Genomic DNA, 20,241 nt, shown 5'->3' with positions numbered 1-20,241 from the left:
GTCACATATGCAGAAAACCATCTTCAAATTATAGGATACCCTCCTGTGCAAGATAGAACACTTCCTGAAGCCTAAGGCAGAATAATCACTATAAGGAAGGAACCACTAAAAGTTTTGGAGAATGCCTACTTCCAAGACCCCATCTATGACAACTGAATAGAGAAAAGGCCTGGAAAAACTGATCCAATTTGATGTGATTGGGTGGGTCAATATATATAGCCAAGGCAGTCACTCAGATAACCAGATCTGGAGCCATATAGGGTACCAATTGATTCTGAATGTAACTTAAAGTGACAACCGGAATCTTGAATTATATCTCCAAACTGTCTGGTTAGCAATGCTCCTCCTGAATTATCAGGCGTCACTGATTATATTAAGATATATTCATCATTTCCTGGGCTTCCATATTTTCTACCAATTGTAACTACTGAATCTTCTTCAAAGGTAGCCCTGGGTAATATATATTGTAGTAGCCCAACTGGTAGTCACTAGAACATGAATCTCTGTCAGTAGGGCTAAGGGTTAAGGAAAAATTATAACTGGCACTTTAGGTGTAACTTTGCAAAATCCCTCTTAGATAAAAGTGTCACCTGTTTTTCAAAGTGGGAACTGTAAATTTGGGAGAACTCTTCAATTGCAGCTATCTCTAATCATGGACAATATAACCCTATCAAAAATCAGAGAATTTCCAAGCATTCCACAAATCCAAAGCTGCTTCATGTTTGACTATATTTCCCTACTTCGTTGTTTTCATCTTTTATTATTTTCTGAGTATTCTGGTGCTGTAGTTTTAATTTTTATATAGAATTTGTTTTGCTTTGAATTTTAAGTGAGCTGCAGAATGTCAGTATTGGTTATGGCAGTTCACAAATATTCTTTCCTATCCAGATTCTGATAATCTCCAGGCATTGGGTTAGCATTACCTAGAGACAAGATGCGTAAGTGCGCCATACTGATAATACCAAATCTTGTATCAACATATAACCTCCCCAGATTCATGTAGATGTCTGAAAGGAATGGAGGTAGGTCAGCTCTCTGGGGGATTGCAAGAAGTAGGGGTCTTTGGGCATATCCACTCTCACCGTCAGCACTAACTGGGACTAGTGCCTAAGCAAGATGGATATTTACGGTAGAGCAGTGCCCTCTCTTGATTCCTTCAGATACTGTCCAAAGGGATTGGCATTCTCCTGATTCTACTGTCTCCATCCATAAGTGTGACCAATATGGCTTCTACACTGCCCAAGCAGGATTGAGACTGTATGCCAGTCTCAATCCTGCTTGGGCTAAAATAATTTGTTTTCTTCAGAGCTTCTTGCACTTCTTTCATAATCTTCTTTTATTTATTTTTTATTCATTTATTTTGTCAAAAGCTTACAATACAATAGAAATAAGAAACATAAGTTTAAATATAAGAAATAGGAACTAATAATTGGGGACAATAGGACAGGAATGGTAGGCACAGTTGTGCGTTTATGCACGTCCCTTACAGACCTCTTAGGAATGGGGTGAGGTCAATAGAGGTTAGTTTGAGGGTAAAGGAGTGGGGAGTTAGAGGATGTAACAGTAGAATCAGGTAGTGAGTTCCAGACACTGACCACTCTGTTGCTGAAATCGTATTTTCTGCAATAAAGTATGGAGTGGTTTACATTAAATTTATATCTATTGTGTGCTCTTGTGTTGTTGTGGTTAAAGCTGAAATATTCATTAACTGGTAAGTCATTGTAACATAACATTTTATGTATTATGCTTAAGTCCAAACTTAGCCAGTGTCGTTCAAAGTAGTCTAAGCCTAGAATCTCAAGTCTGGTAGTGTAGGATATATTCTGTTGCAAAGACAGGAATGTAGCACTCTTCTGATAAAACACTTCTGGACTCACTCAATTGTATTTATGTCTCATATACAGTGCAGATTCCATACAGCAGAGCTGAATTCAAGTCTTGGTCTAGCAAAGGTTTTGAATGTCCTAGTTTGCAAATCAGTATTACCAGAGGAGAAGCTTCGTAAAATTAAATTTACAACTCTTAAAGCCTTTTTGGCAATACTGTTGCAGTGAGCTTTGGTGCTTAGGTCATTCATTATGAGAACTCCAAGGTCCTTGACAGAGTGAGGGTCATCAACAAGGTCATATCCACCTAGCTTGTATTTGATATATTGATTTTTTTTACCAATGTGTAGGACAGAGCATTTGTTGGTCGAGATTTGGGGTTGCCAACTGTTAGACCATTCAGACACATAATTGAGGTCTTTTTGAAGGATGGAAGCATTGACAGTGGTGTTGAATAGTTTTACATCATCAGCGAAGAGGACGCAGTTGCTAATAAGGTGATCACAAAGGTCATTTATATAGAGTGTAAAGAGTGTGGGTCCTAGAACGCTCCCTTGGGGGACACCGCTGATAACTGGTGCAGGGTTTGATAGGGCGTTTCCTATTGTTACTATTTGTTACCTATTTGACAGGAAGGCAGTAATCCACTTGTGAAGGGATCCAGAAATGCCATAAAAATTTAATTTTAATAGTAGTTTGTCATGTACCAATGAGTTAAAGGCTTTGCAGAAATCAAATTACATCAATTGCTTTATCCTGGTCAAGTAGTATAGTCCATATGCTTTTGCAGTGTAGAAGTTGCAAATTGCAGGACAATTTTTTTCTGAAACCAAATTATTTATTGGAGAGTAAATTATTTGACTCTAGGTGGAAGGTAATGCATTGATTAATTATTGATTCCATAACTTTGCAGGTGACACAACACAATGAGATTGGCCTGTAGTTTTCAACCAGGCAGGGGTCACCTTTTCTGAAAATAGGGATGGCCATTGCTAAAGACCATAGGTTTGGTAAGGAGCTGGTTCTGAATGATATCTCATATATTATGCTTAGGGGTTCTGCTATGGTAGTGGAGAGCTTTTTTAAGAAGAATGCACATAACCACCAGGGGCAATAGATAAGGATGGTTTTAGGTAGCGTTGTGCATTTTCTACGTTATCTTCAGTAAAGTCAATTTGTAGATTGTTGCAGTTAGTTGTCGTATGATTAGGAGATGTGGGGCATGAGCCAAAGACTGAATTGAAGAACATGTTGAAGAAATTTGCCTTAATGGCTTCATTGCTATAGTCTTTTCCACTAGGATTTTTTAGGGGTGGGGTGGTTTTTGAATCTTTAAGTTTGGTGTTTACAAAGTTATAGAAGGCATGGGTGTATTTTGTGCATAAAATATTTTCCTCTTGCTTGCAGTGGTAATTGGTGCATTCAGTCTTTATCTGTAGGCATAAGGTATTGTATTGGCTTTTAAAGTTAGCTATGTATTTAGGGTTTTTACGCCATAAGGATTTTTTTTTTAGATTGAAGTTTTCTTATTATTTGGGTAAATTGTTTTTTGTTTTGTTTTTGGGAATTACTAATGGAACATATAGTTTAATGACTCTTTCAAGTTCAAGCAAGAAGGCGTTATAATGTTATTCTGTAGGGTTACAGCCAGAGAACAGAATGTGCCAATCAAGAGATGATAAGTCAGCAGCTATGAGTTCATAATTGGCTTTTAAAAAATTGTATTTTGGAGATCCAAGGGGAGATAATTTGAGACCATAGCTTGTAAGAATTTGCTGTCCTTTCATGACACCTGAAATCAATTCCAAGAAGTGGAATCTTCTTTTTGGGTGGGGGAGTGTGGTGCCTTCAAGGCAGTATTGACTCATAGCAGATGCCTGGGCTACTGCCTGAATTTTCTTGCCAAGGTTTTTCAATACTGGCTTGCTATTGCCTCCTTCCTAGAGCTGAGAGAGAGTGACTGGCCCAAGGTCACCAGATGGCTTCATGCCTAAGATAGGACTACAACTCATTGTTCCTAGGCCTGATGCCTTAACCATTAGAGCAAACTACCATGTACTGGGAAAAGGGAGAGAACTGGTTTGTTAAATTAATATACTAAAAAACTGGGTTTTTTTCCTCTTAACATTTTTTTTCATTCATCAATATATGATTCATTTTTTTCCACTAATTAAGTTTCAGTGATTCTCGGTCACATCAATATGTGCTGAAATTTGCATGAAAATTATATCATAAACAATCACAAAATCCAAATTCTCACTGAGACATAAGTGAGACAATACATTTCTGCCTTGGGGAAAACTGGAATTCCCAATCTGAACATGGCAGTCAGCCGCAATATCAGCCTGATTCTATTTTCTCAAATATTTTACAAGAACTCTGAACTAGGATGGAAATACAATGGTCTTTTTATTGTTAAAATGTTGAAGGCAGAATGCACAAAAAACAATGAATTTATTAGATCCTGAAATTATCATAGTCATTTATTATTCTTTCTGCCTTCTGTATATGAGTGAACAACAACTGTAGTAATAATGGTGATTCATTTCAATTGTTGCAGCAATAGTGAAGGAGTAATAAAAAAAAGTAACTTTACTTCTGGTGGCACTTCCATTGATGACGGACAGAGACCACAATCGTGCACGACTTCGATCCATGCTTACCCTGTTGGAGAGATCCCTACGGGACTGAACCACCAGACTCACCTTGGAGAGGTGGGGGAAAAGAGGGGGAGACTGCCAGCTGGGTTGAGGGGAGCCACATCTCCCCTCCCTGGCTTGGTATACTCCCCTGGAAGACAGGGAGAATGGCTGCCCTGAAGACAGGAAGCTACTGGGACCTAAGTGTATGCTGGAGAGGTGAGCGGTGGTGAGCGGTGTGTATCCAGACAAGGGAAGCTGAACCCTTTATTTTAATAACCCCAAAAAGCAGAAAGAAAGATTCCTTGCTTGAGAGTACAACAGTGCCAAATAGAAAACAAGAGGACAATATAAGGTAAATAAAAATCTGGACTACAAAAGAGCTATAACAAAATTAAGGACAGAATTGGGAATAATATACAGAACCTGGCATTAATTAGGCATTGGACAAAATGCTGAACTTGCTTGGAATTGATTATACTTAAAAAGAAAATTAACATTAATATAATTGGAAAAAAGGGAAAAAAAGAACTTTGAAAAGTGGAAGCGATATAGAGCACCACCTAATGGTACAAGGCATTTGTTCCTGGATGACTTTATAGAAAATTACTGGTCTGTTAAATGTGTGAATGAGAAAAGACATGAAATAAAAGACTTTAACATAACAAGAACCCCAGAAGCTTAAAAGAAAAAGGGGGAGATTGCAGCAAGAGGACAAAGGAAGGCAATATCTCGGGACTGTTGGGGGTTGACTGAGCAAAGGAAACAGAAGGACCAACAAGGAAAAGAGATATAAATGGAGTCTCTTGGCAATGATTACAATTAACCTTAATAGATAAAGAATAACACAATTGATTAAAAAATGGAAGAAGCAAGCAAAGAATTTAAGTTGGAACTGCAAACTGTGAAAGAAATGATAAAAGAAAGAAAGGGTTTATGGAACACACTGGCAGAAAAAGTAATGCAATGTATGCAGAACAAAGGAATCCTGGAGAGGAGGAGCCAAAGGAAGAGGAAAACAGCCAAGATGGACGTGAAGATTCAGAGACATTGCCAAAAGACACAAAAGGAACTAAAACTAAGACATTGACGACAGAGATAATAAATAAAAGAGAAAAAGCTCCCAAGAGTAAGCAAAAGAAGAAAAAGCTGTACAAGAAGAAATTTCAAAAAAGAGAAAAGGAAAGGGGGAGAGGAAAGATGGGGGATTGGCAGATGGAAATAAATGTAATATTAGAGGAAAAAAGAGGGATGAAGAGGAAAGGGCAGGAAAACTTAGTAAAGGAAAGCTGGATAAACTAAGAGAAATGACAAGGTAGAGAGATTTAGAGATAAGGGTTAGATATAGCATAAAAGGGGGAAACCACATGGGAATGTATCTTTGTATTTTTTTTATTAGAAATGTAGACTGGGGAGGTTTGAAGTTTATAACGTACTGGAAATTACCTTAAGATTACTAGATAATTATAGTTGAGAAGAATGAAGATGGAGGGAGTGATGTTAAGAGGGTTCTATTGTTATTAATTATATATATATATATAAACACAATACAGAAGCCTGTTGATGGCAGATGAGATTCTGCTGAAACATTGCTACAACTTTAAAAGCACAACTATAATGATGTGGGAAAATACCCAAACAAAGCTGAATACTATATATATATATATATATATGTGTGTGTGTGTGTGTGTGTGTGTGTGTGTGTGTGTGTGTGTGTGTTTTCTGAGGTTCTCGCAGGTATTTGTATGTGGATCTTTGGTTGTTCGGGTTTTCTCCCGCGTAAGATTCGACGTATCTAGGCAACGTTTCGATGAAGTCTCATTCATCATTTTCAGGCTTCTGTCTTTGGCTCTTGCTTCTCGGAGTGATGTGAGATTGCAGCTGCTTCTTCCTTTTAACTGCTAGTGGGGGGTGGGACTTGATTGGCTGGGGGCTTGGCTGTGTTCTGATTGGGTGGGGGTGTGTTCTCATTGGTAGGGGGTTTGGCTGTGTTCTGATTGGTTGGGGGGTTGGACGTGTTCTGATTGGTTGGAGGCGTGTTCTGTTCAGGTGGGGGTTTGGTTGTGCTCAGGTTAGTCTTAGTTGCTGGGGGATTTGAGTTGGTGAGCTGTGATCTTGCTGTTTGGCTTCGAGTTCATGGTCGTGCTGCATCTTCATAGTGGGTGTCGGTTTGCTTCATGTATGGCTCAGAGGGGTTTGAAGTGGGTAGTGAGCCACACAAGATGCCACCACCACACTTCCATGTAGAAAACAGACTCACACCCACTCAGAAGATGAGACACGACCATGGACCAGAAGCTGCACTGCAGCTGCATCATGAATAACATTACTCCAAGAAGGACAAAGCCGAAGACACAAGCCTGAAGATGACAAATGAGATTTTGTTGAAACGTCGCCAAAATACTTCTAATTTTACGCGGGAGAAAACCCAAATAACCAAAGATCCACCTACAAATACCCGCGAAAACCTTAGAAAACAAAGATAGATAGATAGATAGATAGATAGATAGATAGATAGATATAGATATAGATATAGATATAGATATAGATATAGATATAGATATAGATATAGATATAGATGCGCTAATGACCATTTAAATGATATTAGGAAAACAGAGAATATGATGATGGGTGAAAATCTGGTATTAATTATGTTTAAAAAGTGTGAATTAGGGTTATATAAATGCTATAGGTTGAAATTGGTCAAAGGGAAGTAAAAGGGGAAATTAAGCCTGTTTTTATTTTATTTATTTTCTTTGTGGTATACATGAAATAGAAAATACAATTGATTATACAAAGGATATGAGAAAATAGAAAATATAATGAATTAGAGGGGATTATGTGGGAATGTAAAATATTTATAATGAATGAATTATATTATAAGCAAAAGCAGGGGAATGAAAATTTATTAAGATTATATAGGTAAATTTTGGAAACAAAGAAAAAATATGAAATGATTATATGAATATCTCTGGAATAGATATAAGATATATTGTAGATAGGGGGATATACCATGTGGATCCTAAATGTATTAATCTTACTTTACTTTTACTCATTTGTTTCTTTCATTGACTGTCTAATTATATATTGATCTTGAGAAAGTTATAGATGTTAACAATACATAAGGTAACATAAAATAGGTGGTAAGCTGAAAATGGAAATAATAGGGACTAAAGAATTGAAAATATATGTGAGGATGAAATGATTTTGATATTCAATTAATGAATTGAAATATGAAAGGGAAATTTATCTAAAGATTAGTCAAATGGATAATCATTTGAAGTGATATTAATTAAGAAAGTTGCAAGTGTAACTATAACTATGTATAAATATTATAATCTGGAATCACATTGCTCACATGAAGAGGTGTGTAAAAAATAAACATAAAAAAAACTTTGGGGGATCTGGATTGTATTCCTCTCTTAATGAAAAAAAAGTAACTTGGAAACCAACTTTGCAGGTTTGTAAAGCAAAGAAAAGCTGAAGTAAAACTATAAGCACTTTTAGTGAAAGTTTCTGTGAATGACTTATTTATATTCCATTAATGATATCCTTCCTTCCTTCCTTCCTTCCTTCCTTCCTTCCTTCCTTCCTTCCTTCCTTCCTTCCATTATTCCCTCCCTCCCTCCCCCTTCTCCTCCTTTCATCTTTCCTTCCTTGGGATTCAGGAAGGAAGTAGTTATAGTAAACAGAAAAACTGTGGTTTCATCCTATTCTTCTTTCTAGGAATAATGCAGCTGTTTGCAGCGATGTGGGAAAAGTGCTTTGGATGCACAATCAGAGCCTTACTGAACCTGACCACAGTTTCTTAAAGCAGGCATACAATTTTCTGGGTTTATACTTTTTTTTTTCCTGGAACCACAAAAGTGCTATGTGAGCCCAGAAAAGGTGCAGCTTCTGACAGGAACAATCAGCATGTCCATGCCTGATCAGAAGCACTTTTCTTGTTCTGGATCCAGATATTTTCAAAACCCTATTTTTACATACTTTTCTAAATTACAGTGCCACCTACTGTGCTCTTATTATCTCACAGAGCACTTCATTATAACTGCTGCATATTCCAACAGTATGAATGAGTTTATGGGTACACACACACACACACATCATTTATTTGCAGTTGTTGTGCACCTTCACAAATAGGATTTCCATATAGGACCATTTAGGCCTGTTCCATCTTGTGAAAAATGCAGTTCTGAAAGGAGGGAAAAAACACGTGCACTTTGGGGGCATGTCTGCATATTTTGTAATATTCATAGAATTATTTTGTACATATTTCATAGAATCACAGAATGAAAGGCTTGAAAGATACCGTAAGAACCATTTTGTCCAACCTTATGCCCAATACAGGAGAGTATTCTACTAAAACACTTTTGAAAAATGGCCGTAAATCTTTGTTTAAATACTATCGGTGAAAGAGGTAATTTCTTCCATTGTTGAACATTACTTAAGAAGTAACAACTAATATTTGTGTCCTGTTTTTTGAAACAACTCTAATAATTTTGCCCCATTATCTATGTGATGGCTCTCAGCTGCTTGAAGTTAGCTTTCACATCTCCTAGTAATATGTATTTAACAACTTCAACTATTCCTCTTTAATTTTTATTTCTATTACCCTTATTACTTCAGTTGCTGATATCTGGACCACTCTGTGTTCATCTAAAATGTGGAAAGCATATTCCAGTTATGTTTTCACCAACACAGAATAGAGAAATGTGATTTCTCTTGATTTTGATGCTACCTCTAGTATCTGTTCATACAGAGTAGGATTGCATTTTACTTTTTTACAGCCACATCACCCTGTTAGTCCATGTTCAGCCTGCAGTTCATTAAGAAATGAGGAAACAAGTCTCATCATATTCAGTGAACCATATTCCTTAGTTCATATGTATGGAGAAAATTGCACTTTATTCTTTTTTCTAATGGATTTTTAGTATTGATAAATTTGCTATAAACATCTCATGGAAATTTTGCATTTAATAAAGCATTTTATGAACACAATGTACAAATTTATGATATTTATATATCTTTTTTCATGTTTGATGAACATAACATATTGGCTAATGATAAATCCTCAAATTTTTGCCTATTTGGCTTTTGCAGAGCGGTGTCATCTTAAATATTTTGTACTTTAAAATGAATGAAAAGTGATGATGTCTTTTTGGAAAGGCTCATTGCTTTGATTATAAGTATTGAATTTTGTTTTTTTAAGTAGAAATCCTTTGGTATTAACTGGGGAACCAGTGAGTCATTTTCTTTTCATTTGGCTCTTTCAGTTGGGTTGTTTGATTCTGTCACAAGAGAGGAGAAAACTGCCAAAATGTTATGCCTTTATCGTGCAACAAAGCCCCTAAATAATTTTCATAGCTTATTATTGTAAAAGTTATTGCCACATACAAAGATCAATACCTTCTCATTATTTATTGATATAGAATTCAGATGAGCAATTCATATTAAATTAATTCTATCACTATCTGCAACTATAAATAGGAGAGGCTAAAAACAAATTCAAGATAAAAATGGGTCACAACTACAAATAGTGATAAAATAGCCTCCCATGAAAGTGGAATTCAATCTATGTGTAGGTCACCAAATTCAGGAAGGTGTTGTAATAATTATTCATGGTGAGAGTATACATAAACCCCTGTTCAGAATGTTTATGATTGGAAAAAAATGACATTATTTGAACTGGGAATCTTGAACCTGATCCTAAAGTGGATTCATTATCAATTGCACCCAATTTTCATAGGCTTTTTCGTCATTGTTAAAGTATTGGCTGGCATCTTGAAAGTTATGTAATCTTTTTTCAGTGTGGGAAATACAGACTGAATACAGTTGAAAACAGAATTCTGTACAATAATTAAATCAATTGTTACAACTATTTTGGCTCCTTTAAAGATTATCCATCATCATCACCATTATCTATCTTCCTTCAAAACAGTTACTTGTTAGCCATGTATTTGGCTTATAATGTATTTGGCTCATAATGTATTCAGCACCATATTTTACTGATTCTATGTCAACTTTTTGACCTATGTCAACTTTCTTAAGTTTGGCTAGCCACATTTTCAGTTTAGGGTATATTCTTTGTCATTTTTCTTTTTTTTCCCTGCACCCCTACATTGCTGTTGCCTCTTACCATGCAAGATCCTTCTAAATGCTTATTCATAATAAACTTTAATCAAAGATTCTCCAGAACATTATATATCAAACATTTCTACATTTTTACAGTGAGAAACAACTCAAACATTTTTAGAGCAAAATTCCAAAATTGAGCTATTTAAAAAGTTTTACATTCCCATGTAAAATAGACAATAAAGAGTATTAGCAGCTTGATAATAACTCTAAAAACAGAAATAATCTTTTTTATTGAGACCCATTTTAAATCCACAACTTATTATTTTACATTTCTGTTTTGACCTAGAAAACTAAAGCTGATTCCAGGAGATGACTGCCCCCTTACAATCTTCCCAAAATTGTTCTGATGCTCAATCATTTTTTCTAGATATCAACATGCAACACCATTTATAATGAGGTCAGCATTCCCTATGTTACACTGAATCTCCAGAGTTTATTCTGCATATCCATAGGCCGTATAGCTTAAATTGTCAAAATACAAAGCAGAGAAACTGCATGACATTTATCCTGCCTGTCATTTTTGCATAAATAAATGTATTGGCTTGCTTCATACAGGATGATCCTCAGTTGCTGAAGCCAGCACTGAAAAACAGCTGCATTCTGCTATAGCCTCAAAGCTTTGCACAGCCAATCATAAGCTTTAGGATTTGAATGAATGTACATAAATATGTTAAGAGGTAGCATTTCATAGAAATCAAAGCAATGGGGAGGCATCTATCTAGGGAGGTAAGCTACTTTTTATGTTGTCTAAGTTGCTGCTGATCTCTTTTTTTGCATCACTGTGTTTTAATAATCCATCATTACCATATTTCTGTGCTATGGAGGTCTACTTATGATGGGCTTTAGATCTTATTTATTAGAGAGTTGGCAGATATCTATCAGAGAGCCTAATTGCTTAGTTGCTGTGTTTAACATGCATGCATTTCGATTTTAATACCATTGCTTCTTTGGCAAAAATTACAGGAATGTGGTACGCTGAACTACTGATTGCAGTTCTAACCTAAAAAAGCACTGCAGTATAAAAAATGTAACCCTGCAGCAAAGTTAGCTAACCAGTTTTGTAAATGTACCAAATGTTAACCATTTTTTATTACAGCATCATAATTGTTCATTGAATTTCTTTTACTCACCATGGACGTGAATTATTCTATCATGCTCCAGAGTGAAGTTAGCAGCATGATGCTCAGCCCAGCAGAAAAAAATCAGCACCAGAAAAAGTAGATTCTTCATCTTTTATAGTCAAGAATCTTCTTCACTGCAAAAAATATCACATTGCAAAGAAGCTGTTGGCATCTGGAAATCTTAATTGTAACGCTTTATACAATTTCTCCGAGTTCCATCCTTCTCTTATTATTTCTCATTGTTTTGTGCTTGTAAAATGACAGAGCCACATAATTAAGAAACCTTATTAGGAATGTCCTCTTTGTCAGGAAGTTAGCTCTACAATTAATTGACTTCCAAATGAAATGTACTGTTGGATAACTCTGTCCATTAGGAGAGTAAATTGTCATTTACAAACCATAAAAAATAAGTAAAGATTGTAATTCTTAAAGGTTAAGTAGACTCCGGTTTAATACTGAGAACTGTTCTGTTTGTATCTATTAAAGAAAAACATATTGTAACTTAGATACAGAATATAAATACTGTTTCACATCTTGTGACTGTTTTTGCACCTTAGTTCATTTAGCATGCAAGTGCAAGTTCTTCAACTGAGAACAGACTAAGAGAACAGAGAGGCAGACTGCAGAGGCATGCTTTCTTACAGGCATACTCACCATTTTATAAGTTAGTCTGCAGAGAAATGTTGAAAACCTACATAAAACAGTTTACAGTTGCAGGTTCCACTACTGCAGCTGCCCTGGCTGATTTGTATTCATTTCTATTTAGAATGCTGACGCATGAAATAATTGTGTCACTTAGGGTCCCTGCAGTCAGTAGAGCTGCTGAGAGCTGCAGGATAATACTCTGCAGCCTCAAAGAAATAATTAAGAAAATGAAGGCCTGGGATCCATAGGAAAGGATGTAATTCAAGATTTTTTAAGCAGAAGATTCCTTTTGGCATTTTCTTTCTAATCAGAAACATTTTCTGGTTGTGTATTCTGCCCAGAGATTTTTTTCAGCTGAATCCATGACTTGCTTTTTGTACAGTATGTAAAAGTAGTTGCAAGAGGACACCATGACCTCTGGCACTGAGCTGAGTCACTGAGCTTACATTGGAAGGAATATCTCACAATGAAACTGAGTTAACGTGAGGAATAGCATTGTTCTGACAGTACATTTTTGCTCATCTCAGAATGAAATTATAGATTAAGGTTAAGAAGTTTTGTGTTTCTGTGTATTTCTCCCTGTGTATATGTACTCCTCCATATCCTCTTGACTTCTGGCAAATGTCTGGAGAAGATACTGCAGCCTTCATGGCAAGATTTTGGAAGTGATTTGCCATTGTCATCTCTCTTTGTCAAGAGAGAGGAACCCAGCTAGCTATGCATACTGAAGGACTAGAACTCATGGTCCCCTTGTTTGCAGCCTGATATCTTAACCACTACATCAAAGCGGCTCTCAAGATTAGGGTGAGACAGTGCAAAATCAATGATGTCCATCTACTAAATAGATTGTATTGTTTAAAAAAATACAGGAAAAAGACAGTTCAAAATTATAAACACTTGCCAACCCTCAGTGACAATGCCTTGAGAGAAAATGGGGACCCAATAGCTTATTCAATAAGCCCTTTTCTATGACTATTTATCTTGAACAGAGCTATTATGTATTTATCAGTCAGGCACAGAGTAACCTGCATGTGGGGATCCTCATACATGGAGGCTTGTACAGAGAAGTTTATAACCATATTCTCTATGACAGCATTCCTCAAACTGGGCATTCTACAAATGTGTGCACCTCAACTACCAGTATTTGCAGTCAACTGTGTTGGCTGAAGCATTCTGACAGTTGAAGTAGAGGAAAAGTTGATCCAGCACAATTAATTCTTTTTGAACAATACTAATCTGATCCACACAGATCCACTTATTTGTGGCTTAACATATTGCATAATGAGTAATCCATGCTTAAAGGCTTAGCATGTTTCATGAATGTAGTTGATCATTAGTCATAAATGTGTGGTTTACTATGCAACCCATAGTCAAATAAGCCTTGTTCTCCCAATGCATTGTGATCTTCCATGAACATTGCCTTCTAATGTACAGAAGCTGGAAATATTTAATACATTTAAAATTGAGGACAGCAGAAGAGAGCATTTATTTGGTCTTTTAAAAAAAATATATATTTTGTTTTTATACTTTCCACAATGTGTCATCATTTTTAAGTCATCCATCCTTAGCTTCCAAATAGCCTGAATAATCTATAGTTATCTTTCTTTATTAGGTAACTGAAAAAAGTGATGAAAATTGCACTAATGGGAAAAGTAGAAAGCTCAAGAGAAAAAAATAACAATAGTGTCAAAATGTCTGCTGGGTTTTGAACCAATCAGATTCTGGTTACAAGTATTATACACATTCATCTGTTACAGCATTCATAGGAAAGATATTACAGAGTATGGGAAACATTGATTCATTTGCAGAGGTGTTCCTGATTCTGCATAATAGCCATTAAAATTGCTCAGGTTAGCCTACATCAAGCCCAAGTATTTTCTTCAAACACCAGCAATGCTTGAGGCAACAGAATATGGAAAAGTTTACTCCAGAAGTGAAGCATAAAAACATGTCCTTGGGGAGCTAAAACAGAGCAATGTTTTCCACTTTTGCCTTCCAAAACTTTCTCAGACAAGGAAATCTGATAATCTGGATAAGCCTTAGGAGTCAAGTGTTGCTTGAACTCTGAAACTGGAGCACCAAATGGGTGTATGCACTTATCATTGCAGAACCCCCCCACCCCCGTAAACTTTATTTTGGTTTCATTTAGGGATCATAATATTCTTGTTATATAAAAACCCATAACACATTCATAGAACAACACAACTTGCTAAACTTTAAAAAAGAGATTTTTAAAGACAAGATTCATACTAGTTTGTTTTAGATAGCCCAGTTCATATTTATCATTCCCCATTTTCAACTGATTGTAAGCCTGGAGAATTGAAACAGAACTGGAAAAACATGTTGTGGCATACTTCAAAGTACCCCTTTGTTAGAGTTCTCATTCACTGTCCCTTCAAGAGAAGCTTGTTTTCAGAATTTGTACATTAGTGTGATTGGTTGCACTTTGCCAACAATCACAGTATTTGAAAGACTTCTCAGTTTCCACTACAGTCACAGGTTTTTGTGCTAAGAGTATACATGAAGTTCTGGAACATCATAAAAAAGTAAGTCTTGTGAACATACTGATTTGAATAGATTTCCTCTTCTTTACTAGAAACTGAATTGATTATGGGTAGATATTGTAGAGGTGTACAAAACTGATGCATTTCTTTATATTTGCCATACCTTGCTTTCTAAAATCAATAAAAAGTCTATGGCATACCTTGCTTTCTAAAATCAATGGCATGAATCACTCAAAGTTTTTTTTCCAAATAAATTGCTACAAGGAAAGAATTTATTTTTTCAACTGAAAAAGCAATTCTATAAATAGATTTATTGCCAGTTGGTGATTTCCAATGATCAGTTAACATGCATGAATGCAACCATTCTGCTTCTAGTGGAATAACATTTTATTTATTTAAAATTTGTGCAGCTACCTATTTTAAAACCAACTCTGGGCAGCTTACAAGCAATAAAAAAAATACTAAACCACCAAGAGTAAATTAAAAACAGAAAAAAACTGGTGTTATTAACCACACTTTCTGGACCTTCTCCTGTTCCAATTCCCATTCCCCATATTTGTAGGAAAAGCCAGGTCTTGAATGGTCTCTGGAAGGATAAAAGAGTAGGGAGCTTGTCCATAGAACACAGACTGCATGGTTAACAAAGGAGATACTTTGAAATACACTGTTCAAAAAAATAAAGGGAACACAAAAATAAGACATCCTAGATCTGAATGAATGAAATATTCTTATTAAATACTTTGTTCATTACATAGTTGAATGTGCTGACAACAAAATCACACAAAAATTATCAATGCAAATCAAATTTAGCAACCCATGGAGGTCTGGATTTGGAGTTACACTCAAAATTAAAGTGGAAAAAAACACTATAGGCTGATCCAACTTTGATGTAATGTCCTTAAAACAAGTCAAAATGGGCTCAGTACTGTGTGTGGCCTCCACGTGCCTGTATGACCTTCCTACAATGCCTGGGCATGCTCCTGATGAGGTGGTGGATGGTCTTCTGAGGGATCTCCTCTCACACCTGAACTGTGCGGCCCCCTAAAGAAATGCCACTCCACACCATTACTGCCAAACCGGTCATATTGGAGGATGTTGCAGGCAGCAGAACGTTCTCCACAGTGTCTCCAGACTCTGTCACATCTGTCACATGTGCTCAGTGTGAACCTGCTTTCATCTGTGAAGAGCACAGGGCACCAGTGGTGAATTTGCCAATCTTGGTGTTCTCTGGCAAATGCCAAACGTCCTGCATGGTGTTGGGCTGTAAGCACAACCCCCACCTGTGGACGTCGGGCCCTCGTACCACCCTCATGGAGTCTGTTTCTAACCATTTGAGCAGCCACATGCACATTTGTGGCCCGCTGGAGGTCATTTTGCAGGGCTTTGGCAGGGCTCCTCCTGTCCCTCCTTGCACACAGGTGGAGGTAGCGTCCTGATGCTGGGTTGTTGCCCTCCTACGGCCTTCTCCATGTCTCCTGATGTACTGGCCTGTCTCCTTGTAGCGCCTCCATGCTCTGGACACTACACTGACAGACACAGCAAACCTCCTTGCCACAGCTCGTATTGATGTGCCATCCTGGATGCGCTGCACTACCTGAGCCACTTGTGTGGGTTGTAGATGCCATCTCATGCTACCACTAGAGTGAAAGTACCACCAGCATTCAAAAGTGACCAAACCATCAGCCAGGAAGCATAGGAACTGAGAAGTGGTCTGTGGTCACCACCTGCAGAACCACTCCTTCATTGGGGATGTCTTGCTAACTGCCTATGCTTTCCACCTGTTGTCTATTCCATTTGCACAACAGCATGTGAAATTGATTTGTCAGTCAGTATTGCTACCTAAGTGGACAGTTTGACTTCACAGAAGTGTGCCTGACTTGGAGTTACATTGTGTTGTTTAAGTGTTCCCTTTATTTTTTTGAGCAGTGTATATATTTGAAAGTACTTACTACAAATTTTTCTGATAGATTAAAGTTAATATATTTTCTTTTTCTTTTTCAAAAGTTAACATGGGATGTTTTTCCATCTAAGACATGGTTTGACTCTTGCCCTTTACCCTTCAGCTAAAGATGTGGGTGTACAGTTTACTGAGATTAAGATCACTGGCATCAATGGGTAAATGTATCAAAGAGTCAAGATGGTAACCATGGCAATATGAGTGAAGCTGAACCCCTCTGTACATGGACAAAGGGTGGAGCTTTGAGATCACTCTCTGACTGCCATCTGACATTTTTTACCCGCTTATTCCAGGATGGAAGCTTACGTTTCCAATGCATATTAACACTCTCTCCTCCTACTTCTCTAGTCTTTGCATAACCAGGTTCCTTTCCTACTCCTTATGTACCAAAATATCATGGAACCATTCATAAAGAATATTCAGTATACCTACTTAGATAATACATAATTTGTGAGACAAAAATAAAATGTTTCATGATTGCATCATTTTTTTTAAATGTGCTGTAATATTTGTACCGTATATAACACCCAGAAGGCAGCAATTGGCTAACCTTGTCCTTAATCAGAAAAGAACCATGATTAGGCTTAGGGTTTAGCCATGTGCCCCTTCCCCTTTGCTGTTTCTGGAAGGCACTCTTGCTCTGTTCTCCCCACTTCCCATCAGAAATGTAACCTCCAAGCATATTTTTTTTGCTGTGAATTTAAAATGTTTTTCTACTTAAATTGACTATTTGTTTTGGATGGTGTACTTTACTTTGCTACAGTTAATCCCCAAAATTTATACTGTATTTCCAAAAGGAGAAATGCCACCATACTTAAAGGATTAACTTAGTTTTCTACAGTTTTAATTATCCTTTTTCTTTTCTGTTCACTATCCACGTTTCCCTGGATACTTCTTTCTTGATTAACTGCAGTGACACATCTTTTCATCAGTTTTCCAGTCATTTGAAATGGAAGGATTTTATGTGAATCTACATTAAATCACTCAAAAAATGATGAAACCATATACTACTGGACTGACCAAAGACCAAAAAAAAAAAAAAAGCCCAAGGAATTGTCTGTGTGACATAGATAATGTATATACACACACATATATACATTATCTGTACACAGACAATTCCTTGGGCTTTCTTTTTTTTTTTCATCAGGTTGATGAACGTGTTTGGCAATTGCCTTCTTAAAACAGAATATTAAGATGGCTAAGAACCAGGTCACATTCTAATGAAAAGACTGTTTCAGTCTGGACAGAATTATTTTAAGATGGTTTAAAGATTAAAGTGGCAGAAGCATAGGGCAGGAGGAATTTAAGAACTTTAATAGCTGGAAAGGAGAATACAAAGAGTTCTTAGCTAATAAATCAAATCAAACATTTATTGTCAATGCATAACATGTACAATGAAATTGAAATGAGCCTCCCTTGATGCTGGCCCTGTAAGTTTATCATACTAAACCTAATTGTGGGGTTATGTTGCATTCAGAAGTCTGATAGCCCATGGATAAAAGCTACAGTATTTTTCAGCCTATTCATTCGGCTGGCAATGTTTCTATATCTCCTGCATGATGGTAGGAGAGTAAAGAAGTGCTGACCAGGGTGTGAATCAACTCTGAGGATTTTCCTCACTCTGCTGAGGCAGCAGGTCCCGGCGATTTCATCCAGTGGTGTCAGGGAACAGCCCATAATTTTTTGTGCTGTGCTCATCACCCCCTATAGTGCCTTTTTGTCCACGGCTGTTAAGCCAGCATACCATACCGTAACACAATATGTTAGGACACTTTCTATTGTAGACTGGTAAAAGGAAGTCATCAGTCATTGTTCCACCTGATATTTCTGCAACACCCTAAGGAAATGGAGTCTCTGTTGGACAATAGGACACTCCCCAAATATTCCCGAAGAAGGCAATGGCAAACAACAATCCATATTGTTGCAAAGAAAACTACATGTCCAATGTCCATTAAGTCACTGAAACACAAGCTTTAGTTGAAGGAGACAACTAGAACAATTTTAAATTATGAAATTTGGAATATATAATAAAGAGAAAGAATCCCTGTTATCATAGATCCCATAGAACAGGGGTCCCCAACCACCGGTCCCCGGACCGGTACCGGTCCATGGAACAATTTCTACTGGGCCGCTGGTTTGCTGGGCGCCGCCATCTTGTTTTGATGAAAAAGTGCTTCTGGTGAGCTTTTCCGGGTAGAAAGCAGCGTTTGGGTGCTGAAAGAATCCTTGCGCCTTAGTTTCATCGAGGGGGGCGGCTTCAAACAAAACTAAGGCGTGAGGATTCTTTCAGCATGCATGGCAAGGCGAGCCGAGCGACCATCCTGAAGCCGTCGCGAAGCCCATTGACACACGTACAAAGGAGGAGTTGAAGGTGGTGGGGAGAAGCGGGGGATGGCTGGCTGGCCGGTTGCTTGGCTCGCCTTGCCATGTGTACCGGGCCATTCCAGTGCCATGTGCCATTCCAGTACTGGGCCGCGGATGATTTTGTGATGCCAGTACCGGGCCGCGGCACAAAAAAGGTTGGGGACCACTGCCATAGAAGGCAGACTAAAAACAATAATTGTTTATAGTTATACATGTTAAGTTCATTCTGAAATTAAAACAAAATTGGTCCTGCTTTAAGAATCATGACACCATATTCAACCTGGTTACCCTTTACATATAATTTCATATGATGAAGGAACACGGAGGTTTTCATGACAACTAATTCAGTTCCTTTCTTATTTATTTACTTACTATTATTTATATATCTTTCCAGTTCAAACATAACTCTGAGTCAAACACTGAAATAAGTTCAGTGACAAAATAATGGGAAACATTAGTGCTTTGAGCACTAATTGCAACGTATTATTGCATAGATTTACTAATCTATTTGTAATTGTTATTTTTCTAGAAAAGTCTGTTCTCTTAAATTTAAAAATAATTGCAAATAAATATTAATAAGTAGTACACAAATAGACACATGTAGCCCATTGTCCTCACAGAGTTTCATTCTTTGCATAAGCGTAGAAAGAGATAGCATTCTCTAACTAAACAGTTAATAAATACTTTGAAAAACAAATTTTGCCAGATCTGCCTTTCTTAAACATGAAAGGCATGGACTAAGCATTTTCCTCCCAGCTGCAGCACAAAAAGCACTGTGCTCTGAAAACATTGATTCTGCTAGATCTTCATTAAAAACAACAACAACAACAAAAATGTCAAAAAAAACCCCTTCTTTCATCATTTTTAAGAAATAGTTGAGCACTGAGTAAGATGGAATGAGCTTCAGAAAACGAATCTTTTCCAGCACTCCTTTTTTGTTTTATCAGTCAGCTGTTCCCTGACAGGAGAGTTGTCAAACTCTCGCTCATAGGCCAGATGCATCACGTGTTGGCCACGCTCATGCCTCGTTTAGTGAAGGGGCAAAAAGTC

At 37.1% G+C, this 20,241-nt stretch overlaps 1 protein-coding gene across 1 annotated transcript in view; it reads right to left on the bottom strand.

Annotated features, from left to right (window-relative positions):
- HAPLN1 (hyaluronan and proteoglycan link protein 1) overlaps nt 1-20,241 on the bottom strand; it is a 75,966-nt gene that overhangs the window by 8,323 nt on the left and 47,402 nt on the right. Inside the window, exon 2 of the mRNA XM_026718822.2 lies at nt 11,731-11,855. Coding sequence (XP_026574607.1) covers nt 11,731-11,830 — 100 coding nt within the window. The 5' untranslated portion in view covers nt 11,831-11,855. The remainder of the gene's footprint in view (nt 1-11,730; nt 11,856-20,241) is intronic.

The sequence above is a fragment of the Pseudonaja textilis genome, chromosome 2 (genome assembly GCF_049901715.1).
Source record: "Pseudonaja textilis isolate UNSWEBS1 chromosome 2, rPseTex1.2, whole genome shotgun sequence".
Classification (NCBI taxonomy): domain Eukaryota; kingdom Metazoa; phylum Chordata; class Lepidosauria; order Squamata; family Elapidae; genus Pseudonaja; species Pseudonaja textilis.
Note: the sequence above shows the minus strand (reverse complement) of the source record. Positions and strands in the feature narration are given on the sequence as shown.